We start from the raw sequence: 27,250 nt of genomic DNA, 5'->3' as shown, positions 1-27,250 counted from the left end.
TTTTTTTAAATTATACAATGAGAACTTTTATTTCTCAACTCAAATTTTACTTTAAGAACATGGTTTCTTAAAACAATTATGCAAAAGGACATAAGACATTAAAATAAGCAGCTTTTTTACATGCGGTGCCAGCACTACTTGGATACAAAGCAAGTGTAACCAAAGTAGCTGTATACATTTTATACAATTACAGGAACAATTGCAAGCTTTTCAATAAAGCAGGAAACTCACTATTTTCGGTGGTGCTAGACTTAAACTATATAGTTTGTATAGTTTCACATCAGTTGAAGCAGTGGTTAATGCAAGTATGTAGTTGCACCTTCGACTGGGGTCAAAAGCAAAGGACTGTTTAGTCCATATCCAAACCCCCCTCTTAAAAAGTATACTGAAAGGTACAATTTCACTGTGAAGTATTAGAACACCAACGCTAAGCTGCTCCAACAACCTGGCATTAAAGCACGTCACAGTTGTACATCAACTTCTGTACAAAAAAATATCTACCAAACTTGTGGTATTACATTTTGAGCATCCCAGTGCAATTTTGCTTGAAACAAACGCATTAAAACTAGGTTTGTAAAGCGGCACATGGACATTTAGTCCACCAATCCCCACCGTCTTTCAGGCAGAACTTGCAGTACAGATACCGGGCCACAGAGCTGAATAAAACATTAGTAGCAATCAGACTAGCCGTAATTGCCGCATGATAAAGAAAAGGAACCCAAATCTATGCGGAGTGGAGGGCTCAATTGTGCAGACCCACAATACACCAGGATAAGAGGGATGCATGTTTTCCAAGAGCAGCTCTTTAAACAATGGCTTGTAGACGTGCTTGAGCCAATGAAACATTTCAGCCAGTGAAAGAAGGCTTCTCCTAGACTTTCATGCTTTAAAATATTTCTAAAGCAAAATATAATTTGGAGGCTGAATTCTTAAAAACTTGTAAAATTGTGTCATTCGTCAAGAGTCTGTAAAATACTGGCATTTTGGATTGCCTCTTTTTACAAGATAGTTTTTTGCTTCTTTAAAATAAAGTTTAAAGTCAAGCCAGACTGGCTCAGATCAGGAAGATGATCTCGTCGGACACCATGATGTGGTTGGCATCCTGCATGTGGTCCAGTGCAGCCTGGACCTCCTCTTTGGAGAAAGGGTTTGCATTGTCCTTGTTGATGGCATCCATCAGGTTCCGCATGGTGATCGACTGGGCGTGCGCAGCCTTGAAGGCATCCAGAAGGGCAGCTTTGAACTGCTTCAGCCTAAAGGACAGGGAATAAGGAGAAATGAAGAGTAAGTCATGTTACACATAAGCCATCTGAGAAAGAAGAATACAGGCAAAGAATTGTTGGACCAGAACACAAAATCTGTACCCTCACGAGTTTAGATAACTACTTTGTAAACATACTACAGTAGGTCTATAACAATATCCACCATATCAAAAGGGCTTGAATCTTGCCAGTAGGGACAGTGTCAACGAAGTGTACAATTAAGCTGCATTCTAAACATCTTAGAGGTCCATCCGGGGATTTATGTCACAATGGCTGTCAAAACCCAGGCAGACTGGTCTACTGTTCGCACGAGTAAGAGACCGAAGGCTGTGTAAAGAACAGTCTACACTGGATGGCCCATTAAATTATGGTGTTGCCTACCTAATGCAAATCACTATTGTAGATACTGAAGACAAATTGTTTTCCTAAAGTAGTGCCATGCAAGTTATTGCAACATGCATGGCAATTAAGTCTGAAATGTTTTTAGTCGGATGGGCCGGCTACATTACCAACTACTAATGTCCAGGATTTTTTTTTTCCGAAGGGAAGAACTCACCTCTCATCCGCTAAGGCTGTCTTTTTGGCCTCGCTTGTGTCCATTGGCTGCTCCTCTGAAGGTTCAGGTGCTTTGGGAGTGGCCACCTTCACTGTGTCAAGAAAATAAAATGCTGTTAAAAAGGGGCAGCAACAGCTCAGACTCCACTGGTCCCTCAGGCACCTAGCACAGTCTATGGACAGTTATGTATATAGATAGCAAGCAGACTTGCATTGATTTTTCATTTCTGAGTGTTTTGATAGCACAGCTAAGGAGAGGGAGCAAGTAAAGGTGCACATCAATGGTACTTGAGATAACACAAAGCATACAATGGGTAATTATTGGCAGTAAGGCCAATGAAGGAAAAAGATTTGAAAAGTTTTTTTAAAGTAAAAGCTGGCAATGCAGGACTGTCACTGAACTGCTGACCAATTGAGAAGAAATGTTTGAGCAACTTGGAGGGGGCATTAAATACAGAACCATTTTTCAAATACCTTGTTTGTCCAACCACTTCACAGTGATAATTTATGAAAGGGCTAAAAACAGTTTTCAATATAACGCAATATACATAAGGGAAGCTTAGCCCCTACACGCAAAGCGATTTTTCATCCACTCAAGTTAAGTGCCTTTACAAAATAAACAAAGCCCTATGTGTACCTATATCACTTGTACCCCTGGAGGAGACGGGTCTGGGATTACTTTTACATCTAATATTTGCTGCATTCTTTTTTTGGTCCAGGCAAGAATGCAACTGGCAGAAGTGATACTTATCAAAATCAGCTTGGGCAGAACGCACTTTAGAATAGGGTAATGCTTCATGTGCTTTTTACTTTTGAAAAACTGATTTGTACTGCTTGAAACGCAAATTAACACTTTCAAATGCGTAAAGGGGAACACATGTGCCACCAGAATGCGACACTCGTAACTTGGCTCAGTTCATGGTTTGTGTTTTTCTACACAACTGGTGGTTGAGAAACACGAGCATTTTACCTGCTGGCAGCTCGTCTTCTGCATCACTGAACTCGTAGGGATCATGTTCACTATCCTTCTGCTCGCCAGCATCCTTGGAGCGGCTCTTCCGCCTGGAAAGGAGACCATTCGAATTTATCAAAAAAGCCTAGCTATCAGAATGTACAAGCACCAAAGAGGCCCAACACTTACTGTTAAACGAAAACAAGAGCAAGCCTAATGTCCATGTGAACACCGGTATCAAGTAACCTTGGAACAAGTATTCACATGGAACTCAATTCAAGAAAAGATTGTAGTGACAATTCTGTATGAGCTTACATCTATACCACCATTTTAGTTAAACTTTATGAACGAAATATTCTTGTCTTGATTTAATCTATATAAAACATATAAGAGAAGTATCTTAGTGTATTTTGATTCAGCTGAACTGAACTTCGTTCTTAGACAATTAGGCAGCCTCTGTATTTTTTGTGTCTGCGGCTTTTTGATCCTAAATTCAAATACTAGTGTCTCAATAGGACTCTGGTAACCTGGGGATGGCAGTTTTGGGAGGTCCTATCCACTCCCTTAGGGACCACTAGGGGTATGGTGACCAGGCTTAGAGTGTGATGGTCACTGGTAGGCTCAGGTGAATCGCGATGGTGGTAGCTAGTGCCAAATCACGAGGGCATGATATCCCATGTTGCTTCTGTAAGAGGCTTTACAGTACTGCATGTGCAAGGATAGGCTCGAAAAATGTAGGCCATGTTTGGGACAAGATGATTCCCAATTGTTCAGAATAACCTCCAATCGAAGATGGGAATAACTGATGGCCATCAAATATTCATGATCGCCCATACCGACAGTGGTCCCCAACAGAGTGGGTAGGGCCTCTCCTACTTAGCCATTCCTTCACCTGGGGCTTACTTTTTCCACAAAAAAAAATCTCACTTACATTTGTCTTTTTCAAAGAAAAAGTAAAATTGGGTTCGGCGGAATCAAAGTACACAAGATGTAGGCTTGTAATTAAGGTTTATACCGATTTAATCAAAACCGGAATTATTCGGTCATAAAAAGTTGAACTAAAATGTTGGTACAGATTAATTCCACTCAAAAAACTATCACTTCAATCTTTTCTATCAGTTCCAAGTGAATACTTGTGCCATGGTTACCAAACATTAATAAAGGCCACTTTTAAATACAGAAATTGCTAATATACACTATGTACCGTCTGCTAGAAGCTCAACACACCACACTTGCCTACCAGTACAAGGCAAAGAAACTGTACAATGCCAAAACGTGGTCTACAATATCAGGCAGCATGATTGAACATTTGGCCAAACCTACAAACATTACTGTCCAATGCAGCCCAATTTTCTGATAATTCACAAAAGAGCCGTTATATACTCTTACCACTTGTACGAAGAACAAATCCAATTTCCTACGCAATCCCCTTACGGACAGTTCTGATCCGTTAGGCTGCATATCAATCGCCAAGTAGAAATTGGACTTAGATCAAATTCAAACTGACAAAGTGTAAATATGTAAAACATGTAAAGCAAAAGGCTGATGGGTGTTTCAGGCAAATTTGGCACAAAATTACGGGTATGCCAAGGGCCATCATGGAAAGTTATCAGCGCGCCAAGCAAGAGCCATTAGTATCAAGTGTGGATAATTATCAGAGTCCAACTGTTTAGATGGAAGTTGGTCGACCCTGAAATGTGTGGTGTGCTGTATATCACATGTAGAAACTGCACCTTTCCTGTACATGCTTCTATAGACTAACAGAATGCTACAACGTAATTGTCGCTGAGACTGATGTGTGGTTGAGAAATCTACACTTAATTTGCATCGATCTAGGGAGCCAAACCAAAGAGTTTGGTATGGGCAATAGATTGAGAAATAGATGCGATGGTGGCTTCAAGATGTTCCTCAATTTATGGCCGTTATTAATGTTCGTAAAGTGGGGACAGCAAGATTGGATACTTGAGTCCAAAGACGTTAACCACACCTATGAAAAGGAGGCAAGGCTGCTTGGGTTAAGGGAACATGGAATGGAAGGACAAACGATGGCCTGACTAGCAATGAAGAGGGGATGTCCATTTATATGTGGATCCACAAAATTGATTGCCTTTAACATCCACAGGACCCATTTAAAAGTCAACTCTAGCAGTCTTTCTGGCAAGCACATAATACAAAGCATGAAGCTTGAAACGTACAGGATTGTTATCATATCCGCCCACTATCTAGGCTGCCATTTTTACAGGTTGCAGCTATGTTAAAGAGGGACACCTACAGTGATGGTTTAACATCTACAAGTGAACAGAGATGTTGTATATATCTGCATACTTTGTCTTGTAGCGTCTTTAGTGTCGCCAACTTAGAAATATGAGATAAAAATGGCAATCTTAGTACAAAAACTCAGGTATATCCAACCATTAACTAGGAGGGTTCATGACAGAACCATCAAAAAGCCCCAGTTAGGGGCTGCTCAAAGTGCAGGGAAGTAGACTTCTGACTGGTATTGCTTCCCATTCCAGGGCAAAGGCTGCGAAAGAATAGTTAAACAGTCATTGCATACTGAGGAAAGGTATGCTATTCAGTAAGTCCTAAGAAACTCGATTTATAGGCTAGCTATTTCTTGCTTCTGCTAAATGTTAGTATAGGGTTCAGTAGGGATAGGGTGCTAGGAACTTGTTTACAGTGTTACACTGAATGCCAACTAACTTCTAGTTGGTCTTTCATTATAAAAGGAATTTTATGTAAACCCGCCTACTGGATCTTTTCTTTCCAGAATATAAAAAACGAACAAATGGCATGTGGCCTGTAAATTTTCCAGAGGAAGGTAGCAACCCAACCCATATCCCACCTTGAGGGAATGTTAAGAACTAAATGATTAGCATCGTTAAACTTGCGTTTACCTCTTTTTACGAGCTTCCTTTTCCTCCTGTGTCGTTTCCTCACCCTCTGTGTCTGTCCCTTCATCCCTCTTCTTGCGCTTCTTCTCCTTCTCAAGTACCTAAAAGTGACAAGCAAAAAATTACTACCTGGTTCTCAAAAGGTGTTGGACAGGCCCCATGAAGGGCTCGCTCCCTCCCCGCATGACAGGGCCCTGGTACCGGCCTTCCAGGTACTACCCGCAGAAGCAACCCACAACCCGTCCCCATGGGACGTCTGCTCCTGGGAATCCCTGTGTCCCTGGCCTGGGCCACCGTCAGCACCCTTGCCCGGGCCAGCCGCCATCTTAGACACTGCACCACGAGGCCGCGTGGCCTCAGCTCGACCCCAACCCCGGGCCTGGCCAGGCCCCGACATCCCGGCACCACCATCCACCCAGGAGGTGAACGGACCACTTGGCCGGTCAATGGGAGTAAGAAGTGTCGATGGCTCTCTCCCGCCAGGTGCCGATCACCCCCAGCCTCCCCGGGCGCTGGCTCCACCCCCCTGCTGGGTGTCTGGACTCCCTCATCCCGGACCTCCCGACCTCCAAGAGCGAGGGTCCGGACACCAAAGAGTGCCAGACCTATAACTGAGGCAGCCCCAGAACAGGAAGGCAGTTGTATCCTGGAGTCAAGAGACACCGCGACGAACTCATCCTTGACGGACTGCTGGCGCTGCCGCAGCCCTGCCTTGTGAACTATTGTCCTGCCTGCTGGCGCTGCCGCGGCCTTCTGCAACCTTCATCCTCGTGGGACCTGCTGGCGCTGCCGCGGCCCGTTGTAACCTTCATCCTCGTGGGACCTGCTGGCGCTGCCGCGGCCCGTTGTAACCTTCATCCTCGTGGGACCTGCTGGCGCTGCCGCGGCCCGTTGCAACCTTCATCCTCGTGGGACCTGCTGGCGCTGCCGCGGCCCGTTGTAACCTTCATCCTCGTGGGACCTGCTGGCGCTGCCGCGGCCCGTTGCCACCTACGACCTCTTCGGGACCTGCTGGCGCTGCCGCGGTCTGACCCGTCCGAACACCGAGCTCGAGGATTGTGAGCTATCACCGTTCCACCGCCGTACCTACGGGTACCAAGACTGTCCCGCTACCCCCTTCCCTAATAGAGACTAGAATTGAGAGGATCATCGTGTCCTGATCTCATTGCATCATACTACCTTACTTCAAGAACTGCCTATAAAAGGTGTTAATCTGATCTTCGTGTGGTGTCCATCTGTGGGGGGGGAAGTTACTTGTCTGTACGATCGCTGGAGACGGCCCTCACCGGAGGCCCCTCCCCTTGTGCTCGGCCGACCCTCCAGGTCCCCGTCTAACATTGGTGGCCAGCGGCGCGATCCGAACCAACGCGTACCGTACAGATAGTAACTCACCCTACGACTAAACCACAATGACGACCAAAGAGAGCGGATCGGCAGAGAAGTTCCAGATGGAAAAGCTGGAGGAATACAGCCACCGAGAGCTAAAACAATTTTGCATGGACTTAGGCATTGCTACCACCGGGCTAAGCACAAAAGAAGACTTCAAAAACGCCCTAGAGGCTTGGACAGAGACGAATACCGCCACATCCCGGGACCTCGAAGCCCCGGAAGTCAACACCACCCTGACGGAAGAACGGAGAACAGGTCCCTCCCGAGAAGAGATCCAGGAGCGGGAAAAAAATAGACTACACGAGCTAGACTTGGCACGGCTCAAATTAGACGGAGAATTGAAGCTGGCGGAACAGAAAATAAACTTAGAACACTTACGGCTCAGAGAAGAGCGAGAGGAAAAACAGAGACAGAGGGATCTCGAAGAAAAAAGACTGGCATACGAACACGAGTGCAAACTAGCAGAGATAGAAATACGCAAACTGAACCCAAACCTAGGGGTGCCCGAGCCACCGCGCTCCCCGGGTACTACCGAACAGAAGGTCCACATCCCCAAGGATGTGGTCCGAGAATACCACCGGAACGACGACATACAGCAGTGGTTCAAGGCCTACGAGATCGCCATGACGGCCCACCGGATCGCTCGAAGTGACTGGGGAGCTGGGCTATGGGGAAGATTCGTCAATGAGGGCCGTGATGCCCTGCTGCAGCTTCCGGACCATCAAATGACGTCCTATGACCACATGAAGGCCGCCCTCCTCAGCCGATATGGGCTCACGCCCGAAATGTACCGCCAGAGGTTCCGCAACTGCACCCGGATCCCAGGTACAACTTGGAGTACGTAAACTACTTCAGCCGAGCCTTCGAGGGGTGGATCAAGGGTAACAACGTAACCACCTACGAACAACTCTTCAATCTCATTGTGTGGGAGCACCTCTCCAACAACTGTTTCGTCGAACTCAGGCAGCACCTCCTCGACAGTAAATTGACTGAACCACGGCAGCTCGCCACCGAGGCAGACCGATGGGAGAGCACCCGAGTGGCCCGGAGTGGGCCGAATGAGCAGAACAGATCCAACCAAGGTCATCATCGTCCCCGAGGAGGAGGAGGAGGACCGGGCCGAGGCAGAGACGCTGTCCCGGTCACTCCCACCAACACCACCCCGCCCCCAGCCGGCCGGGGAAACCCCCCGATGCGCCCGGGGTTCCGAGCCCACGTTACGTGTCACCGATGCCAGCGAGTCGGCCACTACGCCAGTGACCCGACCTGCCCGAAGAACCTGGCGCCCGGGCCCCGCCAGGTGGCGGCCGCCGTCCTAGGAGAAGAACAAGTCTCCGAAGACACTGAAGCATACGAGTCGGAGCAGTTCGAGTGTGTACCTGCCGCCATGACCCTGGCCTGCCTAGGGGGAAGAGACATGGTCCCGCGGACTCTCCTGCCAGCCAACACTCGGAAGTACAGCCAATGGGTGAGCATAAATGGGCGCAAGGCCGAAGCCCTGCGTGACACCGGGGCCAGTGTGACGGCCGTCCGCTGTCACCTGGTGACCCCAGAACAAATCCTGCCAAACGTTCTTTGCCTCGTCCGATCGGCAGACAATTCGGAGAGCCTGTGTCGGATGGCCTGCGTCCCCTTCGAATGGGGAGGAGTGTCCGGCATGCTAAAAGTAACTGTCCGCGACGATGCCCCCGTGGACTGCCTCCTGGGGAACGATCGAGAGCTCCCCGTGGGCAGCTGTTGAAAGAAGAGAGCATCTGGGGATGTTGGGTCTCCCGGACTGGGCGTGCGTGACCACCCGGTCCATGGCCACCCGCACCATCCCTAGACCAGAAGAACCCGAATGGTCAGCACCTCCTCCCCCGATCGCTCCCGAAGAAGACTCCATCCATACCGACCACCCGGAACCAACCCCAGAGGGGTCCGCACAGCCCCCCCGAACTTCCCGACCTGGCTCAGTGGCGTCAAGAAGGGGGGCCCACCCAAGAACAATTCCGGCAGGAGCAAAAGACCTGTCCCTCCCTCGAGGGACTGCGACAGCAAGCGCTCGCCCAGGGCCAAGGAGACACCACCGGGGCCCACTGGGTTTATTGGGACAATGATCTCTTGTACAGCGAGCAGAGAATCGCAGAGCTGGGGGCCGGTCGAGTGCTGGTGGTGCCCCTCCGCTTCAGAGACTTCCTGTTGAACTTGGCCCATGATGTCCCCCTGGCTGGGCACCTGGGGCAAGACAAAACCTACCACCGCCTGGTGACTCACTTTTTTTGGCCCAAAATGAGAAATGACGTCTCCAACCACTGCCGGTCCTGCCCGACCTGCCAGGCCAGCGGGAAGGACGGCCGCAAACTCAAGGCACCCCTACAACCATTCCCCGTGGTGACCACCCCGTTCGAAAGGGTGGGAATAGACATTGTGGGGCCCCTGGACCCCCGAACAGCACAAGGGCATCGCTTCATCCTGGTCCTGGTGGACCACGCCACCCGCTATCCTGAAGCGGTCCCCCTTCGTACTATAACAGCCCCAGTAGTGGGTCGAGCCTTAATGGGGATCTTCTCTCGAGTGGGCTTCCCCCGGGAAGTCGTCAGCGACAGGGGTACGAACTTTATTTCAAAGTATATGAAATCCCTCTGGCAGCAGTGCGGGGTCACTTACCGATTCACAACCCCCTATCACCCCCAGGGAAACGGACTGGTCGAGCGGTTCAACCGCACTCTCAAGGGGATGATCATGGGGCTAGAAGAACCCCTACGCCGCCAGTGGGACGTGCTACTACCGTGCCTCCTCTTCGCCTACCGAGAAGTCCCCCAGAAGTCCCTCGGCTTAAGCCCCTTCGAACTCCTGTACGGACACCCCATTCGCGGGCATCTCAGCCTAGTGAAGGAGGAATGGGAAATGGCCCCCCTAAAAACGCCTCCAGACGTCTACAAGTACCTCCTGACCCTCCGCAATCAGACCCGGAAATTCAGGGAGATCGCCAAAGCCAATCTTGAGGCCAGTCAAGAGGACATGAAGAAGTGGTACGATCAACATGCCTCCTCCATCGAGTTTGAACCGGGTCAGCAGGTATGGGTGATCCCCCATCGAACCGTGTGCCTTGCAGGACAAATGGACAGGGCCCTTCAAGGTGATCGAGCGCAAGAGTCCCGTCACCTATCTCATCGACCTGGAGTCCCCCCGGAATCCGCTCCGGGTTCTCCACGCCAACAGACTCAAACCCCATTTCGTGCGCTCAGAGCTCAGCCTGCTGATGGCTACAGACAGTGGCGCAGAAGGAGACTCCGAGCCCCTCCCTGACCTACTGAGGACCCGTGAAAGATGGTTCGGTGGACGGGGTCCGACTCTCCGAGGCCCTGACCCCAGAGCAGCGTCAAGATTGTCGGGCCCTCCTGATGCCGTTCGCAAACCTGTTCTCCCTCGCACCCGGAGTCACCTCCTGGTGCCTGCACGACGTGGACACTGGGGACGGTCCTCCTGTCCGACACCGGGCGTACCGAGTACCGGATCGGGTACGTACATGCATCCAAGAAGAGGTCTCCAAGATGCTCGCCCTCGGGGTCATCGAACCTTCGGACAGTCCCTGGGCCAGCCCGGTCGTCCTGGTCCCCAAGGCCGCGGCCCCGGGCACCACACCTGAGCTCCGATTCTGCATCGACTATCGGGGTCTGAACGCGGTCACCCGAACCGACGCTCACCCTATCCCCCGAGCAGATGAACTAGTCGACCGCATGGGGGCAGCCCGCTACCCAAGCATCTTCGACCTGACAGCGGGCTACTGGCAGATCGGCCTCACCCCCAGGGCCCAAGAACATTCCGCTTTCTCCACCCCGGATGGGCACTACCATTTCAGAGTGATGCCATTCGGCATGAAGAACGCTCCAGCCACTTTTCAAAGACTGGTGAACCAGGTATTGGCGGGCCTCGAAGAATTCAGCGCCGCCTACCTGGACGACATCGCGGTATACAGCCGCCACTGGACAGACCACCTCCACCACCTCAGAGAGGTCCTGCAGGCCCTCCAACAGGCCGGCCTCACCATAAAGGCCAGCAAGTGCCAAATCGGCCAGGGGTCCGTGACCTACCTCGGACACCAAGTGGGGAGCGGTCTGGTGGCCCCCCTCCAACTCAAGGTAGCTGCCATTCAGTCCTGGCAACCCCCCGAAACACAAACCGAGGTCCGAGCCTTCCTGGGGCTCACCGGATACTACCGGCGGTTCGTGAAGGACTATGGCAGCATTGTGGGGCCCCTCACGGAACTCACGTCTAAGAATCACCCAAAAAGAGTCAACTGGACTCCCGACTGTCAAGCGGCCTTCGAGAAGCTGAAGGCCGCCATGTGCACCGCTCCTGTGTTCCAGGCCCCCGACTACAGCCGCGAGTTCATCGTTCAGACCGATGCCTCCGACCATGGTATTGGGGCCGTCCTCTCCCAACTGAACCCCGAAGGAGTCGACCAACCAGTGGCCTTCATCAGCAGACGCCTACTGCCCCGAGAACAGCGCTGGAGCACCATTGAGCGAGAGGCCTTCGCAGTAGTATGGGCCCTCAAGAAGCTCCGGCCTTACCTCTTCGGAACCCACTTCCGGGTACAAACAGATCATCGGCCCCTGCAATGGCTCATGCAAATGCGGGGGGAGAACCCCAAACTATTGCGATGGTCCATCTCCCTGCAGGGGATGGACTTCACTGTAGAGCATCGCCCTGGTCAAGACCACGCCAACGCGGACGGCCTGTCCCGCTTTTTCCGCCTCGACGAGGAAAGTCCCCAAGAGGATGGGTGACTCTCCCCGCCTTCAGCTGGGGGGGACGCATGTTGGACAGGCCCCATGAAGGGCTCGCTCCCTCCCCGCATGACAGGGCCCTGGTACCGGCCTTCCAGGTACTACCCGCAGAAGCAACCCCCAACCCGTCCCCCATGGGACGTCTGCTCCTGGGAATCCCTGTGTCCCTGGCCTGGGCCACCGTCAGCACCCTTGCCCGGGCCAGCCGCCATCTTAGACACTGCACCACGAGGCCGCGTGGCCTCAGCTCGACTCCAACCCCGGGCCTGGCCAGGCCCCGACATCCCGGCACCACCATCCACCCAGGAGGTGAACGGACCACTTGGCCGGTCAATGGGAGTAAGAAGTGTCGATGGCTCTCTCCCGCCAGGTGCCGATCACCCCCAGCCTCCCCGGGCGCTGGCTCCACCCCCCTGCTGGGTGTCTGGACTCCCTCATCCCGGACCTCCCGACCTCCAAGAGCGAGGGTCCGGACATCAAAGAGTGCCAGACCTATAACTGAGGCAGCCCCAGAACAGGAAGGCAGTTGTATCCTGGAGTCGAGACACCGCGACGAACTCATCCTTGACGGACTGCTGCCGCAGCCCTGCCTTGTGAACTATTGTCCTGCCTGCTGGCGCTGCCGCGGCCTTCTGCAACCTTCATCCTCGTGGGACCTGCTGGCGCTGCCGCGGCCCGTTGTAACCTTCATCCTCGTGGGACCTGCTGGCGCTGCCGCGGCCCGTTGTAACCTTCATCCTCGTGGGACCTGCTGGCGCTGCCGCGGCCTGTTGCCACCTACGACCTCTTCGGGACCTGCTGCCGCGGTCTGACCCGTCCGAACACCGAGCTCGAGGATTGTGAGCTATCACCGTTCCACCGCCGTACCTACGGGTACCAAGACTGTCCCGCTACCCCCTTCCCTAATAGAGACTAGAATTGAGAGGATCATCGTGTCCTGATCTCATTGTATCGTACTACCTTACTTCAAGAACTGCCTATAAAAGGTGTTAATATGATCTTCGTGTGGTGTTCATCTGTGGGGGGAAGTTACTTGTCTGTACGATCGCTGGAGACGGCCCTCACCGGAGGCCTCTCCCCTTGTGCTCGGCCGACCCTCCAGGTCCCCGTCTAACAAAAGGTAAACCACAAACTGAGATATTCAGAAGTGCAGGTAATAACTGACCAGACAGCAATTGCGATAAGGATGAGCCAGGTTGAGTCTCTCAATGGTGCATGTCAAACCATCTATGCATTTACAAACAGGACGGCTGCCACTCATTTTGGGAAGAAATCAAATAAAACAAAACCAGAAATAAAAATGCAAAGAGGAGGTGCAAAAGATAAGTTATAGTAGCAGTTCTAACAAATAGAACAGGAGTGCTTAGTCAGGCTTCAATTGTCTTGTGCAGCTGCAGTAAAACTAACTGGAAAGTATTTTAGGGATTACCTTCAGTTCCAAAACGGATTCAATAATGCTGTTCATCAGTAGATACCATGCTTTGTATCATTTGATCGCTCATAAGTTTCCCCAATCCTACTTGAAGTGACAATGGACTATCTCCCATAGATGATAGTATTGGGAACCCTTACAGCATAAGGACAACCACGAAAAAAATACAGCTGCAGTGTTTGAAATCTGGCCCTTCCAGTGCCGGCTACAAGACACTCATCTAAATGTAGATTACAGTGCTGTTCCAATGAAAAACAGTAGCTACAAAAGCCATACACTTCTATTCTCAAAAAGTTGGGAGTCTCCGCAAGGTTTTAATTGGTGTTCATACTTTACGTACAATTTCCCTGGAATGCAGGAATTTTTCATGGGTGCCAACCTCTTTAATTTTTCTATGGACTCATTACATCAAGCACAGGAGAAAACTTGTGTTTACGTCTTAGAAATAGAAGTTTAACCAGGATGTTCACTTCCTGGTTGGAAGAAAAGTTAAGTTGGAATATGGGGCTGGAGAATCAAAGTTTGTTCCTGTAGCCAATATTCACAGAAGAAAGATGGTAAAAACTAATCTTCCTACGGGGCACGGATGTGGTAGAATAGCATCAGTGATTTAAAGGCGAAGGAGCGCCTTTGCAGTAGCTTAAGGCGGTTAAGTTCCTCTGCCTTGGACGTTTCTGTCTTTGCTGGAAAGGCGCCCGATTTGACAAGTTATGTCAGCTGGTTATGCAAGGAGTATATCAACATACTGGTGCTGAGACCTGCCATACTCGTTCAACTGTATTGGTCTTCTCAATGCATGCGGCCTAGAGGATTTTATTTTTCTTGATTTTCCGCCTTAGTCTTGTGTGGATTTTGCGAAAGTCACTACTACATTTACATTAGACAATCAAATCCAGTATTTCTTTTGCAATGCAGCAGTTACATGGGTAGTGCAACAGGACAGCACACTACAAAGAGGCCAAAGCATAGAGTTAACCAGGTCTGTAACATCCTTTGAGTGAAGTAGAAAGTTGTCAAAAGTTAGCATGCCATTCTTTTGAATGGCATTACCAGGGTGGAGAGTTCTGCCCTCTATCCAATTCAACGGAATTCTGTAATTAGGAGGACATCTTTTACTACACCAAGACATTCTGCCATTTATAAATATCAGCGAGATTCCCATGGAGAAACTCAAGCCATTGCCAGGTGACATGTCATGACAGAAAAAATGTTCTAAGCAGGAACAGACTTAAAACAACCTCAGTTATCGCTCATGGTTTTTAGTAAATCAAAATGCTTGCAGTTATGACTATTTTGGGGGGCTGGCAGGCTTGGGGAAGAAGGGGCACAATGCCACCTATTCTTCAGCTACTAAGTGAAATATCCAGACTGGTGTAGGGCCATCCAAATACTTACCTTCTTGAAATAGGCAAATTGCATAAGTTCCACAGCAACCTCTGCGTCCTCAAGGTCAATGGTCTTGGACATTCGCGCCCTGGCGTGGGCAGTAGCCAAACGGATCATTGTTTCCAAACTACGGGCTGTAACAGGGGAAGTCTAGAAAGAAATATGTAGAAATTAGACAAGAGACAAGTCGGCTCAGAAGGAAACAATTATCAATATGGTGAGACAGCAATATACTCATACAAAACATGGGGAATGGCTCGATTCAGAGCACAGACCTACAAAGGGGCTAGGACTTAGTGATATCCGAAAAAGAAGCAGCGTTGCAATCACTAGAAAGAAGGCTCCATTAGATAAGTTTACAAACAGGTTCTATAAGGCAACAGTAGCAAGAGTAAAGCACTACTGTGGGCAAACAATGCGTTACAATTAAAAGCAGGACATGAACGAACTGGTTATGGGAAGGTGGATTCATATGATGGCTGGGTGAAAACTGGTGCACTGTTCCAGCTTTAATAGGCAAAGCCTAAAGGAATCCAATATATGGGAGGTCTGATTTTATTTGAAGCAAAGGAGTTTGCCAGAAATGACTGCAATCAAGCCAGAACCTGCTTGATGCGAGGGTGGGCTCCACCTTGCTATGTATGCCTGTAATAAGAAAAGAACTGCCACCTATACAGGCTATTAATTAGCAGTGTGCAAGGACCACAGTGTTAGCAGGTGCCCGATTCAGATAAGTGGACAAGAAATACATCCTGTAGTAGGAAATTGGGCAGCAAGCAGAAGTGCCTCAAATTAGGAGAGTCAAAAAGGAGGCAAGCACGAAGGTCCTTGCAAAGTTGCAGCAGAGGATGCGAAGGTGTGCTATAAGGGGATGAGACCAACTGCTCAGTGATGTGTGCAGGGGGATAAAGTAGGCAGTGCTCCCACCAGGTATGCAACTATGGCACCTTAACGTAGTCTACCTCTAGCAGTGATTCCACTTGCTTTCTACCCATAGACAGCTAATGAGGAGGGACTCTTGTAACTACTACTGTGTAGATTGAATGTTTCCATTGCAGCAACATTATTTTTCTCACAGCGATGTTATCTAAAGTCTTTTCATATGTGGCCTAGGCAAAGGTTCGCTTAAAGGTATGGTTTAGCTTCTTCCCTCATACTATCAGCTGCCAACCCATAGCTTGGTACGGTTGCAAAAACAGCATACGATGTGGCACGGGTATAAATAATCCATCTAAAGTCATGGATCTAGTATCTGCTCCAACACTCACTCTAGCAAGATCTGAGCTTATCTGGTCCTGGCTCCTCAGCCGAGAGTACTGGTCGGCGATGTAGGTACAAGTCTCCTGGGTCAGCACTGGAGTGACCATCTTAGCCACATGTATGTATTTTCTCATGAACTCCATGCTGACCACTTTATCCCTGCAGGAGTAACAAAGAATTCAGGTTAACACTGTCCCTAAAAAGCGAACAAAAATGACTGAGCTGTAAACAATGCATACATACTTGCGCCTCTTGGAGCCATGCAGCAGGTTGTCGTGCTTCTCATACACCTGCAGCTCTTCTTGTTCTTCTTGAGTGGTGTTGGGGTCTTCAGTGGCTAAGATGTCAACAGCACTTCCAAATGGCATAGCTGAAAAGAAAATAGAGCCCAGTTCACACTTGTTCTAGAACAAAAATTAACAGCCATCAAGTGTAGAATTCTGCATAAACCTGGGACAGCATACAATAAATCTTAAATAGGCAAAAATATCAGTACAACTTCAGCTCCCCAAAAAAGTGGGAGGCTGAAGCATGTCACAGTTCTACATTCACATCAATAGTAGCAATGTAATTCAAAAGGCAGCATGTTCTGACATAAGACTAGCATTTGATGGTCTAATGTGATGGGGTGCTTTGTTGAATTAGATGGGAAAAGTTGCTGATAGTCAAACTATGCAATAAAAGACAATGAACTAATCCATTTTAAACAGATGTCCACAACCAAGGGAAACATTCAGTAGTTGTATCACCCTAATACTAGACGTGTATGGTCGCCAAGAAGCAACCTAGCAAAATTCAGAAGCAATGTACGCTCAACCAGTCAATAATGGAAGTGAGTATAGGGAAAGATTTTGTTGCGCCACACAAACCAAGCAATGAGTTGCTTCACAGATGAACGTACCATCTCCATCTTGCTCCCCGGCTGCCCTGTAGCGATGCATGCGCAACACATGGTCTGAAATTTCACGATCCTGCTCTGGGTCCATCTGGTCAAGCATGATGAAGAGCAGGTCGAATCGGGAAAGCAGGGAGTCTTGAAGGCCAATGTTCTCCATGGGAGTTTTATATTGGTTATACTGTAAAAGAAACAATCAGTTCACACCAGCAAACCACGCACTTCAGTAAGCGACTGCAGAGTGCGAGTAGGCAGAGTAGTAGACACGGTTAGCTCAGACTCACCCTTCCATAGACTGGATTGGCTGCAGCCAGTACACTGCAGCGGGCATTCAGGCGTGCATGGATCCCAGCCTTTGCAATAGTGACGCGACCCTGTTCCATGACCTCATGGATGGCTGTACGATCCATATCGGACATCTTGTCAAACTCATCGATGCAGACTACACCTTTATCAGCTAGCACCATGGCACCAGCTTCTAGACGCCTTTCACCTGAAGGAACAGGAATGGCAAAGCATTAAACTTGCATAACTTTCAACACTATTAGATTCCAAGTTTGGTGCGAGTAAGACATGCGCGGATAGTCACAGGGATACTACAAAGTCCAGTTACTCTTAATTTTGCAGCTCTGCATTATTTGCAAATCCTGTCCGATTTAACCCTTTCCCCAGAGAAATAGAATTAGGAATGTTTGTGTACCCAGGAGCATTAGAGAAAACTTCCAGAATTAGTTGCCAGAAATGCTGGACTAGGCAAAAAGGGGGTATCCACTAATCAGAACAGTGTCTCAATAGCAAAGATTACTTCGCTTATACCCATGATGGCTTGTAGCGGAAAGCAAACTAATCCTAGTGGTCTGTTTTTCAACTAGATTTAATTGCCTCCAACAGAGTACTGGCCACTTCCTGAAATAAATTTCCCAAGTCCGTTTAATTAAGTTGAAAATATATACACACACACTGATCAACATGTTTGCCTCGCACTCTTGCTTTATTCACTGCAACATTAAATCACGTAAAGGGGGAAATTCTCAAATACTTTCAAGTTCAGAAACTTAATGTCACCCCACGGAGTAATACATAGAAAAAAATGTTTTTAAAAAACCACTACTTAAAGTACCATTTTGAGGTGTGACTTGCATGCCAAATCGTTACATGCCTGGTGCATTCAGCCCTCTGGGTCCAGTATGACCCCCCCCCTCTGCTCAGACTCTTCCCCTCCTCTACTGGCTTTACTACTTAAAGTTTGTTCTCCTTGGTTGCTAGTAACACCCTCCCACCCCCATTTAGAAAGAAAACAGAGGGGGGCCTATTGTGGGTTAGTGCTGCCACCTTTCAGCAGGGGAAGGCACCTATACACTCATCCACTATGAGTAGTTAGAGAAAGCTACTGGGCACAAACCACAATAAAGTAAGAGCATACACAGGTACTGAAGTGCCTTGAGAGCACTGCAGGAAGAAGGACGCACCAGAAAACAGACATTCATACCAGGGGTTGAGATGTTGTAACTGTATGCCGAAATCAATTCAATGCACACAAGAGTGTGCACAAAATGCGCCTTGTGGCTACTCACCGGTTTCTTGGTCGGTGGTGACTGCAGCAGTCAGACCAACACCAGAGGACCCCCGCCCAGTGGTGGGAATGGCACGAGGAGCAGTACAGAGAACATACCGAAGAAGCTGGGACTTCGCGACAGAGGGGTCACCTAAAATTTAACAAAAAAGGTTATGTTACAGTCATTACAGACTAGGGTCAAAGCGAATGAGCTTAGCAACGGAAAGTAACATACATGGCATTCCTCGACAATCAATTCGATTCTCAAGCCTTCTGGTACAATTGGGGCAATGTTCAGTGCAACACACTTATGCTCAGGAGTACCATTATCATGGTTTAGATTTTAGAACAGGCCTTTATCCATGCAATGTGCCTCCAGAAAATCATGTACATGACATGGTATTTTAATGCACACGTTCACACAAGTCTATTGGGGCTAAAATAACAGATTTTGGTTTCCCAACTTAAATCCGGCTCATTGTAAACCTCATTAGAATGAACGTCTGACTGGACATGCGACCTAGGGGACAGACGGACCCTGGAGTGGGTTCATTAGTCCACTGAGCTACCAATCCAGCAGCCTGGTAAACACCCAAAACCGATGCACAAGCCCAAAAACACCTTGGATTGGTGCATGCAATTTTTTTTAACCCGCCCCCAATTAGCATTGTCAGTTCAGTACCTTCGAGTTTATCCAGTTGTCTTGTCCACGAGCTCAGAGAAAAATGACTGGCCAATACTGAAATTCAAACGATGCACGCGACATGATGGCCAAAGGACTGCTTATGAACACTACACATTAGCAGGAGAGAAACGCTAGAAGCCGTGGACCACACAGTATCAAGACACTAGGTCTAAGTTTATAGAGTTTTACCTATCAGCAGAACATTGATATCGCCTCGGATGCGACTCCCGTTCTCCAGAATCTTCTCCACACCTCCAAGGAGCATGCAAAGGATGGCCTTCTTAACATACTCGTGACCATGAATACTTGGAGCAAGAGAGCGCGAAAGCTGCTCGAAGATATCCTGATGGAACAAGAAAATATAAATATTACCTGGCAAAGCTTGCTTTGATGGAGGTCTTCAATAGACAACGAGGACACCAATAGGTCAACAAAAAGGCTATTCCATCACCACATGTGCACTTCTTCTGTTATTTGTTTGGCACGTGGTGCTTTCATAGCGAGATTACTCTGGACATAAGATTTTCCTTGACTACTTGCTTTTATTAGTAGGTGAAAAACTGAACCGGTCAGGGAGCCTTGTACTGTAGGGTTTATGGACAGGCAGTAGCTAATTAACTTTGCTGCATTTCATTCTAACTATTCTATATGGCCGGAGCTGCCTGCTAAAACTCATCAGGGAAAATCCTCAGGGTGATGTTATCAAACAAATTACTTGGTGCTGTGAACAGCTCACAATTGTGATCCCAGGGCAGACGGGGGTTGCCTAAGTATTCCAAGGCACTGGTGATATGGCTTTCGTGAGGGTGTCAGGAGTCCAGTGTATTTTGCAGGACTGCTCAACATGTGCTGCTGGATAGTAGGCACAGACTTAATGAGGGCAGACTGCAATTTGAATTACTGGGATTGATATATGGGTTGACCAGTGGGCTGTTGAGCAACTGTGTAGTATGGGTGTTGGCATGGTGGCATATGGTACACAAAAGCACAGATTGAATTTTAACATACCCTTTGAGCATTGGGCAGCCCTGTGGGAGAAAACGCATACCTAGCCTATATTAACCCAAGTACAGGTATTTTCTTACAATAAGCATAAATGAACGTTTCTCAACCCTTGGGCATTTGTTGTGTTCTAACTAGGATGTGGTGTTTGTGAGGTGCGAGTGGTTGTCTCTGGTGTGTTGTAGGTATGTCAATAAACAGTTCCGTTTAGGGTAGCCTCAACATTTTTTGACATTGCAGATGGGAGTTATATGAATAAACTATGTGTCTTTTGGCAGAGCAAAAATGTTGTCCAGTGGGACATGGTAGGTACAGATTTCAAGTGTGTTTTAGCAGCCAATGTCATTACAGGTGGAGGGCTAGTTCAATATAATGCAAATCTGTCCAGAAAGTCCATGGTGATGACAAGTGACTGCAGTTCACTCACGTTTCAAAAACGAAAAACCTAAAGTGGGCAGAAAACTTCTCCCGATAAGTACCTTGGAGCGACTTTTACTGAACTTCTTGATTTTGGCAACATCATCAGCAGAGAATAGAGGCTGCTCCTCTTTATTCAGCTCCTTCAGATGACAGGCTATCATGATGGTTCTATAGAAGAAGAAAAAAAACACATCAGTACCAAGAATTGACCATATGATGCAGGAGGTTTATCACTTCAGGCAACCAAGCGCAATTCGCAAAGCGGTGTTGGTTAAAATAAAAAACATACGGACAGATCATTTGTCGGTCAAATCTCATCCAGTAATGCCAGCCCTGAACATTAATTTGATAAAAACCATAATTCAAGATACCTGAAGGTCCCAGAAGTGTATCCTCCTTTCTTTGCAGGCAAGCAGCGGTAGGTGCCAATCACCTGCACCCGATCCCCTGGTTTGACTATATCCACAAGGTCATCGTCCACAATGATATCAACTGAGCGAGGGAGCTGGCCTGCAGGAGACTTCTCTGGCATCTCCTGGATGGTGATGGTTTGGTGGTCTTTGTATGTAGACAGACCAAATTCAGTCTCCAGGGGGTTGTTTTCTTCATCCTACAATCAATAAAAAAAGGGTCTGAATGTTTAAATGCAAAAGGAGCACTGGAAGACACAAAAAGCGATACTGTCCTACTTGATACACGTGTTATAGAAAGTCAGAGAGACTTCAGATACAAAAGAATAGTTTGTGGTATCTGATTAAGTGAAATGAAGAACTAGACCCAATATATTGCTGGTGCACATTCATTCTATTGTTTAGACCGTGAGATTCTGACATCACTGGCAAAAAGGATGGTTTCCATCCACCTGTGTGAACCGAAAACCCAACAATGCAAAACTCTGCAAACCTCAAGAGAACGTCCAAGCCACACGCATCTAGGGACGGGTGAATCAACAGGTGTAGGGACCATGGGTTCATTCTTTGGCGAGAGAATCTTCCCCAAGGAGGCATCTGTTTAACAGTTTATGTTAAGCCTGTATTTTTCATGCACCATTCGATTTAAATGACAATATAGTGACTAACTGTGGTGCACACCACAACATTCACTCCAGCCCATTTAAATCCACCAAGGAAGGGCAATTTGCAGTGGTAGCACAGCTATATTTCCCAGAGCCAGTAGACGCACTTTCCAATTTAGTCGGTGAAGGGACATCGTGGGAAAAGGGATTTCTAATGCCAGCCTTTTGCAAACCAAAAATCTATGTCCAATCATTCATAGCCCGTCACGGTTGGTCAGGTTAGCTAATACTCACCTTGGTGGGATAGACCGCAGAGGAGGGGAAGGCATCCAGACTGGTCATGTCCTTGTATTGCCGCTCTATTGTCTTTTTGGTATTTGGGCAGTAATGGACACTGCGAACAACCTTGGGGCGCACAAGAGAGCCTAAGAACAGAAGCACAAATGAGGGTGAGTACATGCTTCAACACTAGGACAACAAACAATATTTAGAACTAGGTAATACAGCTTCAGAATGCTGTAAAGTCAATATCAACAATGTTCACTCGATCACTGCTCGACAATGGAACAAAATTTCAGGTTCGACCTGTCAATCGCACTTACAACCAATTAATATGATCTGGCATAGTTCTGAAAGGAAAAGATGTGGTGGCAAAGGTTTATCTAAAACAAGCTAGTTTTAATAGAAGATCTCCAATACACAGGGTAGAATGGCAATAGTGAATAGAGGGTAGGTAAAAAGGAGGTACACCTTCATGGGCAGAGTGTGATTTATAAACTGGCACCGATAATCATCATGTGACCCCCAGAGAGCAGTGTTTACCAAAACGAGAAGACTCGTTTCCTGCCTAGACATTCAGTAACACCGCCGTTTTGAGAGAACACGGCCAAAAACATATGTACTTACAAAAGACCTATTTAGTAAAACGAAGAATCTGAACACTGCCATGCAAGTCTAGCAGAACAAGAGTTACTGGCACAGGACAATGGCTGCAAAGATGCTCCTGATGGGTGATAATGCATCACTAACACAGAGACTGGTAGACTAGTTTTAAAGTTGGGTAAACCAGAGCTGTGGGCCACTGTTAACCATACTTAAACCATTTATATTACACAACTGATTCGAAAGCGGACTTTCCAAGGTTGCAATCAAGGGTGTAAACTCACTACTCACATTTGGTGACAATCCCTTCGACACAGACTACGCATCCTAGTAAGCGCGAGGTTAAAGTGCGAGGGGTAACATGCTTGGAGCCAAAGCTGCCCTCCAGCCCAACGTAGAACTCTTCATACTGCTTTGCGTAGGTGGCATCAATGGAGCCAACAAAGTCTTTGAGCGCCCGCTGGAAGGCAATGAGCTCTGCAAAGGCATTGTTCACAAGGCTGTCAGAAAAACAAAAGATAGGGTTAGAATTGAGCAGAGCAGTAAGCACAGTATCGATGTGTGGAGATTAAACATGTTGGACTGTTCATCCTTGGTGTTCGGTTAAGGTATGCCTTGCACAGTTTAACTGCAGGCCACTACTGCTCCCTACATCCAGGGAACCTATGACCTGGCTCCCACATGGTACCACTCAAAACTCTGGTATGGGAGGTCATGAGACCTTTTGAACCTGGAAGGCTGGGGAGATCCTTTTGTGTATCAAAGGAGGAGGGAGGGAGATATGTGGTCCCTAGAAACTGTGCATTAACCAAAACGGGATGCCTCCATTATAAAAAGGCAACTGTCAAGAGGGGGTTAATATGTGCAATGCTTAAACACAATCTCTGTAGAAGACGGGGGAGGGGAAGCATTTTTTGTTTAAATAAGTAACCCGTGTCCACTCTAGTAGTGGCATGCTTCATAATTTTGTTCACCCATAACCCTAAAAGTCAGAGTGTGCTCGACCACAATCCAGGGAGCTCTTTAAATATTCCCATCTAGAAGGACTTATCAACTAAACAAAATTCCTGATCCAACCCTAAGGTATCACGAAGAGAATGGGAAAGATTAAAAATAACTATGTAAGGGGCACTCAGGATGTTGTGGTCCTATGACCTTTTAAACTCCAACATGTTTCTGGCCTACACGGTGCTTAATGTGAACCAGTGGTTTGCAGTGCTCAAAACCGGCAAGTAATCATCAACACCAGCGCTTTTCACAAGCGCCAGTTAAGGACACGTCCATTTACAGGGAGATTAAGCGAGTTGCCCAGCTCCAAAGTCGGCAGCTCTGGCCATACACCACATCAACTCCCCACTTCCATAGTTAGTTCCGACACTACTGGCCTTTATAGATCCTGGGCATTCGTCATGGGAAGGGGGTTGCTTTTCCAGCACTCCCCGGTGACATTATGCCTCCTTGAATTGCATGCATATTCATTCATAAGCATGCAAAGGCAGTGTATACTGGCCTCACAGTAAGTACCTGCAAAGCCAATTTAAGGTATAGAGAAAAATTGTGCCAAAGTGCGTGTATGTTAATTTAGTTGTCATGCCTCTCCCCAGATAGTAATATTCAAAGAGCTCCCTGGAATATGGTTGAGCCCATCCTGACTTATAGGGGTCAGGTTGAACCCGATGAAGCACGCCACTATTCGAGTGGGCGAGGGTTACTTGTAAGATAGGATATTTTCTCTTTCCCCCGTCTCCTACTAAGGTGGTGTATTGGCGTAGCATGTATTAGCGCCCAGACATCTTGAACGTGAACGGTGGCAGAAGGCCGCGGTTGCGAAATGGAGGCTCGAACACTCATCTCCCACTCTTATACCACACGATGCCCCACAGACGTTAGGCTGCATTACTTACAGGTTGGCCCGGTCCTCGTTCTTCTTGCGTAGATCGTTCACATTCACTATCAGGCGAAATCGATTGTCACTGATCATGTCTCGGACTTTACTCTGATAGATCCCCTGGTCTTCCTGCAATCGTAATGCATAATGGGTAAATAATAGCAGGTAAGTCAGAAGGACGATCAGAACAAGCACCAAAGTCCTTACGGAGACCAATCTGCATCGTAGCAGAAATTACATTTCATTAACCTAGAGCCCTAAGAATGGAGGTCGATCTAGCTGTAGGGATGCCCGTCTCCATTTCTAGCCAGCTAGCGACTGCAAGCAAGAAACGTGCTCTGCCTTAAAGCCACCCACCACTCTCGAAGTTTGCAACAAGTTAAATGCATGACCTGCATATCAAAATCAAATAACAAAGTGGATCGTGCGCGTAAAAAAATGTGTAATGGAAAGGCCATATCAACAGTGTCTGCACATCAGTATGGCCAGGTAGCAGAAACAACATGCACAATGCCAGGAAATGAAGGAACACTAGAATTTAAACCCAGCGCTCCATTATAACTTCTATGCACATGCGCTGGAGTGTCTCCGTGAATAACGAGATCGGTAAACAATACGGTATCGCGTAGGTGGCGGGGGTAAAGTCTTTGGGGAAAGCAGGTGGGCGCTGAGACGTCAGGGGTTGTAATGGGAGCGAAGAACCGAAATACTAAATAACTGGTCGGGGGACGTGGCGGGAATGCAACACGGATCCGGTCATGCGTCGCCCCTGTCGCGAGAAACGCACATCCCAGGCCGGGTCTCTTTGTTCTCCTTCCTGGCTCATGTCGGACTCACCTCATCGTCCAGAAAATCCAAGTAGTCTCGCTGCGCCTCGCGCATTTCCCTGTCGTCCACCAAATCAGTCTGCGGAGCTGCGGCCATGCTGGCGGTTCAATGGGGTGTAGGTAACGGGAAGAATTAGATGTCGGGAGGTGCGGGTTGTTGGGATCAGATCGCAGAGCCGCTGGTCTTCCTCCTGCCCGAATCACTGCTCTAAGCAAATGGCGCGAAAACTTCGCCTAGATTTCCCGCCACCAGGGGTCACAACACCCACAGATAGTCATGGGTATGCGGATTGGCCAGCCGGTATAGCCACGGCACGCGTAGCTGAGTAACGACCAATCACAAAAGGGCGAGGTCATCTTGCACCGATGCCCCGCCTAATTGCGAGTTCACTATAGAAACGTTTCTACACTCAATATGGCGCCTCCACAGTACGAAATGCGGCCATTTTAGAAAAGAAATTCTCGTAGAAAGTGAACAGAGAATGGAACAGTTTAACCATAAAATAGGAAAAACAAACGTGTAATGTAGAACAGCAAATATTGTTCAAAAATTGTAATCACTTGTTAATGATTTATACTTAATAATACTGCTTGCCGCTCGTGTTTTTTTTTTAAGAAGGCTGCTCGAGTCCATTAAACTATTACCTTTTTCTTAGCTTCATCCTAAAAAGTCTGGTTTATAAGGCCCATCCATGTCAAATATATATATTTTTCCTGTTTGCCGCTGCCACTGTTTAAAAATTGGGGCGTACTAGGTCTAGTGTTTTTTTATCTTCAGATCTTTCAGTATGTGACTGGATTTTTCAAGCGCTATTCTGGAAAGCTTTAATTTGATTAAAGACACGGGGCGAACATTTTGCTCTCGTTCCTACCATTTAATCGAAGAGCAGCTAGAAAGAGGAGTATGTTAGTGAACGATACAACTCTAAAAGTGGGGCCAAGCTTTGATTACTTGGGATAAAAACTGCAGGAACCTATGCTGGACACCACAGGTGAAAAACACCCATGTATCCTTAATTTAACATATAGCACTGCACTTATAGGAAAAATCCACAGGAAAACAATATCAAGAAGGGTGGGTCCAGCATTGGAAATTTATAACGTGAATGCCCTAGGGGCGGTTCTCTATGGCGCTGAGCTGTGGGTATCTCATACCAATGCGGTCCGACCGACACGTCCCCGCAGGAGACCCTCATAAGAGGACGGCCCCCTTAGTGCCACAAGATGGCACACGGTGCAGCCCAGTGTTCCGCGACCCCTTCCGGGTCCCGTCGTCACTTCCGGCCATGTTGGGGGCGGGGGAGAGCTATAAATTCTATTACAGGACTGGAGGCTTCAGATTATGCTTCTCATTCTTTTACTGAAACTCACAGCAGCCAATGAAAATACGTATTTTTCATTCACTAACATTAAACAAACTACATATCCCATCATGACATGTACTTAGGCACGCCCCCATAGTCCATAAGAACCCCTTGCGTGCAGCCATCTTCCTCTTTCTTTGCAGCTCACAGCAAGAGATAAGTGCACTTTGTTTCCTCCCTCTGCTGTTTGGCATGGGTTATTGTGTTTATATCTGATACTATATATTTGAATTACTTTAATGATTGTTGGGCATTGATATGCTCTAGACTTGCCTTATTGTCGATTGTTTGCAGTTTGACAAGGATTAGTGCACTGGTGGGTGTGCGCGTTATAGGAGCGCTTTGTCACCCGTTTTCCGACATTCCTCTGTGGCTCGTGTGCGCACCTCTGGGCGTGTAAATAGTGACGGTCGTTGACCGGGGGCAGACCAACACCGGCTCTTCTTCACGGAGCCTGTTATTTCCCCGGTGCATTTTTCCCCTTTGTTTGTAGGCGCGTCTCTCGCGCAAGCGCAGGGCTTCCCTAATCGCCCGATGACGCTGTAAGGACCGGGTGGTTCTCGGCCGCAGCGTGCTCCCCAACGCGCTGAATTTTGGGCTATCTTTTGGTAGGTTTTCAGTCGCGTTTGGGCAGCGCGCTACGGCGCGAATTTCCTTTTGACATTTCACGAGTGTTCTTAGTTGATCTTGCATCGGTGGTCGCTCTGCTTCAAAAATCGCCTGCAAAAGGTTGGAAAATAGTGGCCTGTTGATAGAGTGAGCACACACTCTTTGTACTTTTACCTTGGCCTGGGACTCTGGCCCTTGTTGAC

General features: G+C 48.0%; 1 protein-coding gene across 1 annotated transcript; it reads right to left on the bottom strand.

Moving 5' to 3' along the window:
- Positions 1-25,342, bottom strand: MCM3 (minichromosome maintenance complex component 3). The gene is made up of 17 exons (XM_078647591.1): positions 25,085-25,342; positions 24,264-24,376; positions 22,651-22,859; positions 21,772-21,902; positions 20,834-21,072; positions 20,522-20,630; positions 19,230-19,383; positions 18,375-18,506; positions 17,085-17,293; positions 16,807-16,981; positions 16,149-16,275; positions 15,914-16,064; positions 14,655-14,795; positions 5,667-5,764; positions 2,788-2,879; positions 1,819-1,909; positions 1-1,253 (listed from the first exon to the last, which is right to left on the bottom strand). Exons 1-17 carry the CDS (start codon positions 25,169-25,171, stop codon positions 1,055-1,057), a joined length of 2,457 nt encoding a protein of 818 aa, XP_078503717.1. The 5' UTR covers positions 25,172-25,342; the 3' UTR covers positions 1-1,054.
- Between the last annotated feature and the right edge of the window lie 1,908 nt (positions 25,343-27,250).

The sequence above is a fragment of the Lissotriton helveticus genome, chromosome 6 (genome assembly GCF_964261635.1).
Source record: "Lissotriton helveticus chromosome 6, aLisHel1.1, whole genome shotgun sequence".
In the NCBI taxonomy this organism is placed as follows: Eukaryota; Metazoa; Chordata; class Amphibia; order Caudata; family Salamandridae; genus Lissotriton; species Lissotriton helveticus.
This window is presented reverse-complemented; position numbering and strand designations above follow the sequence as displayed.

Excerpts from the sequence above, each read along its gene's own strand:
- MCM3 (XM_078647591.1), bottom strand. The coding sequence starts at position 25,171 with ATGGCCGCAGCTCCGCAGACTGATTTGGTGGACGACAGGGAAATGCGC. Across the intron at positions 17,294-18,374 it reads CACCACCGACCAAGAAACCG|GTGAAAGGCGTCTAGAAGCT; the intron begins GTGAGTAGCCAC and ends CTGTTCCTTCAG. Across the intron at positions 16,065-16,148 it reads CATGGCTCCAAGAGGCGCAA|GGATAAAGTGGTCAGCATGG; the intron begins GTATGTATGCAT and ends TTACTCCTGCAG.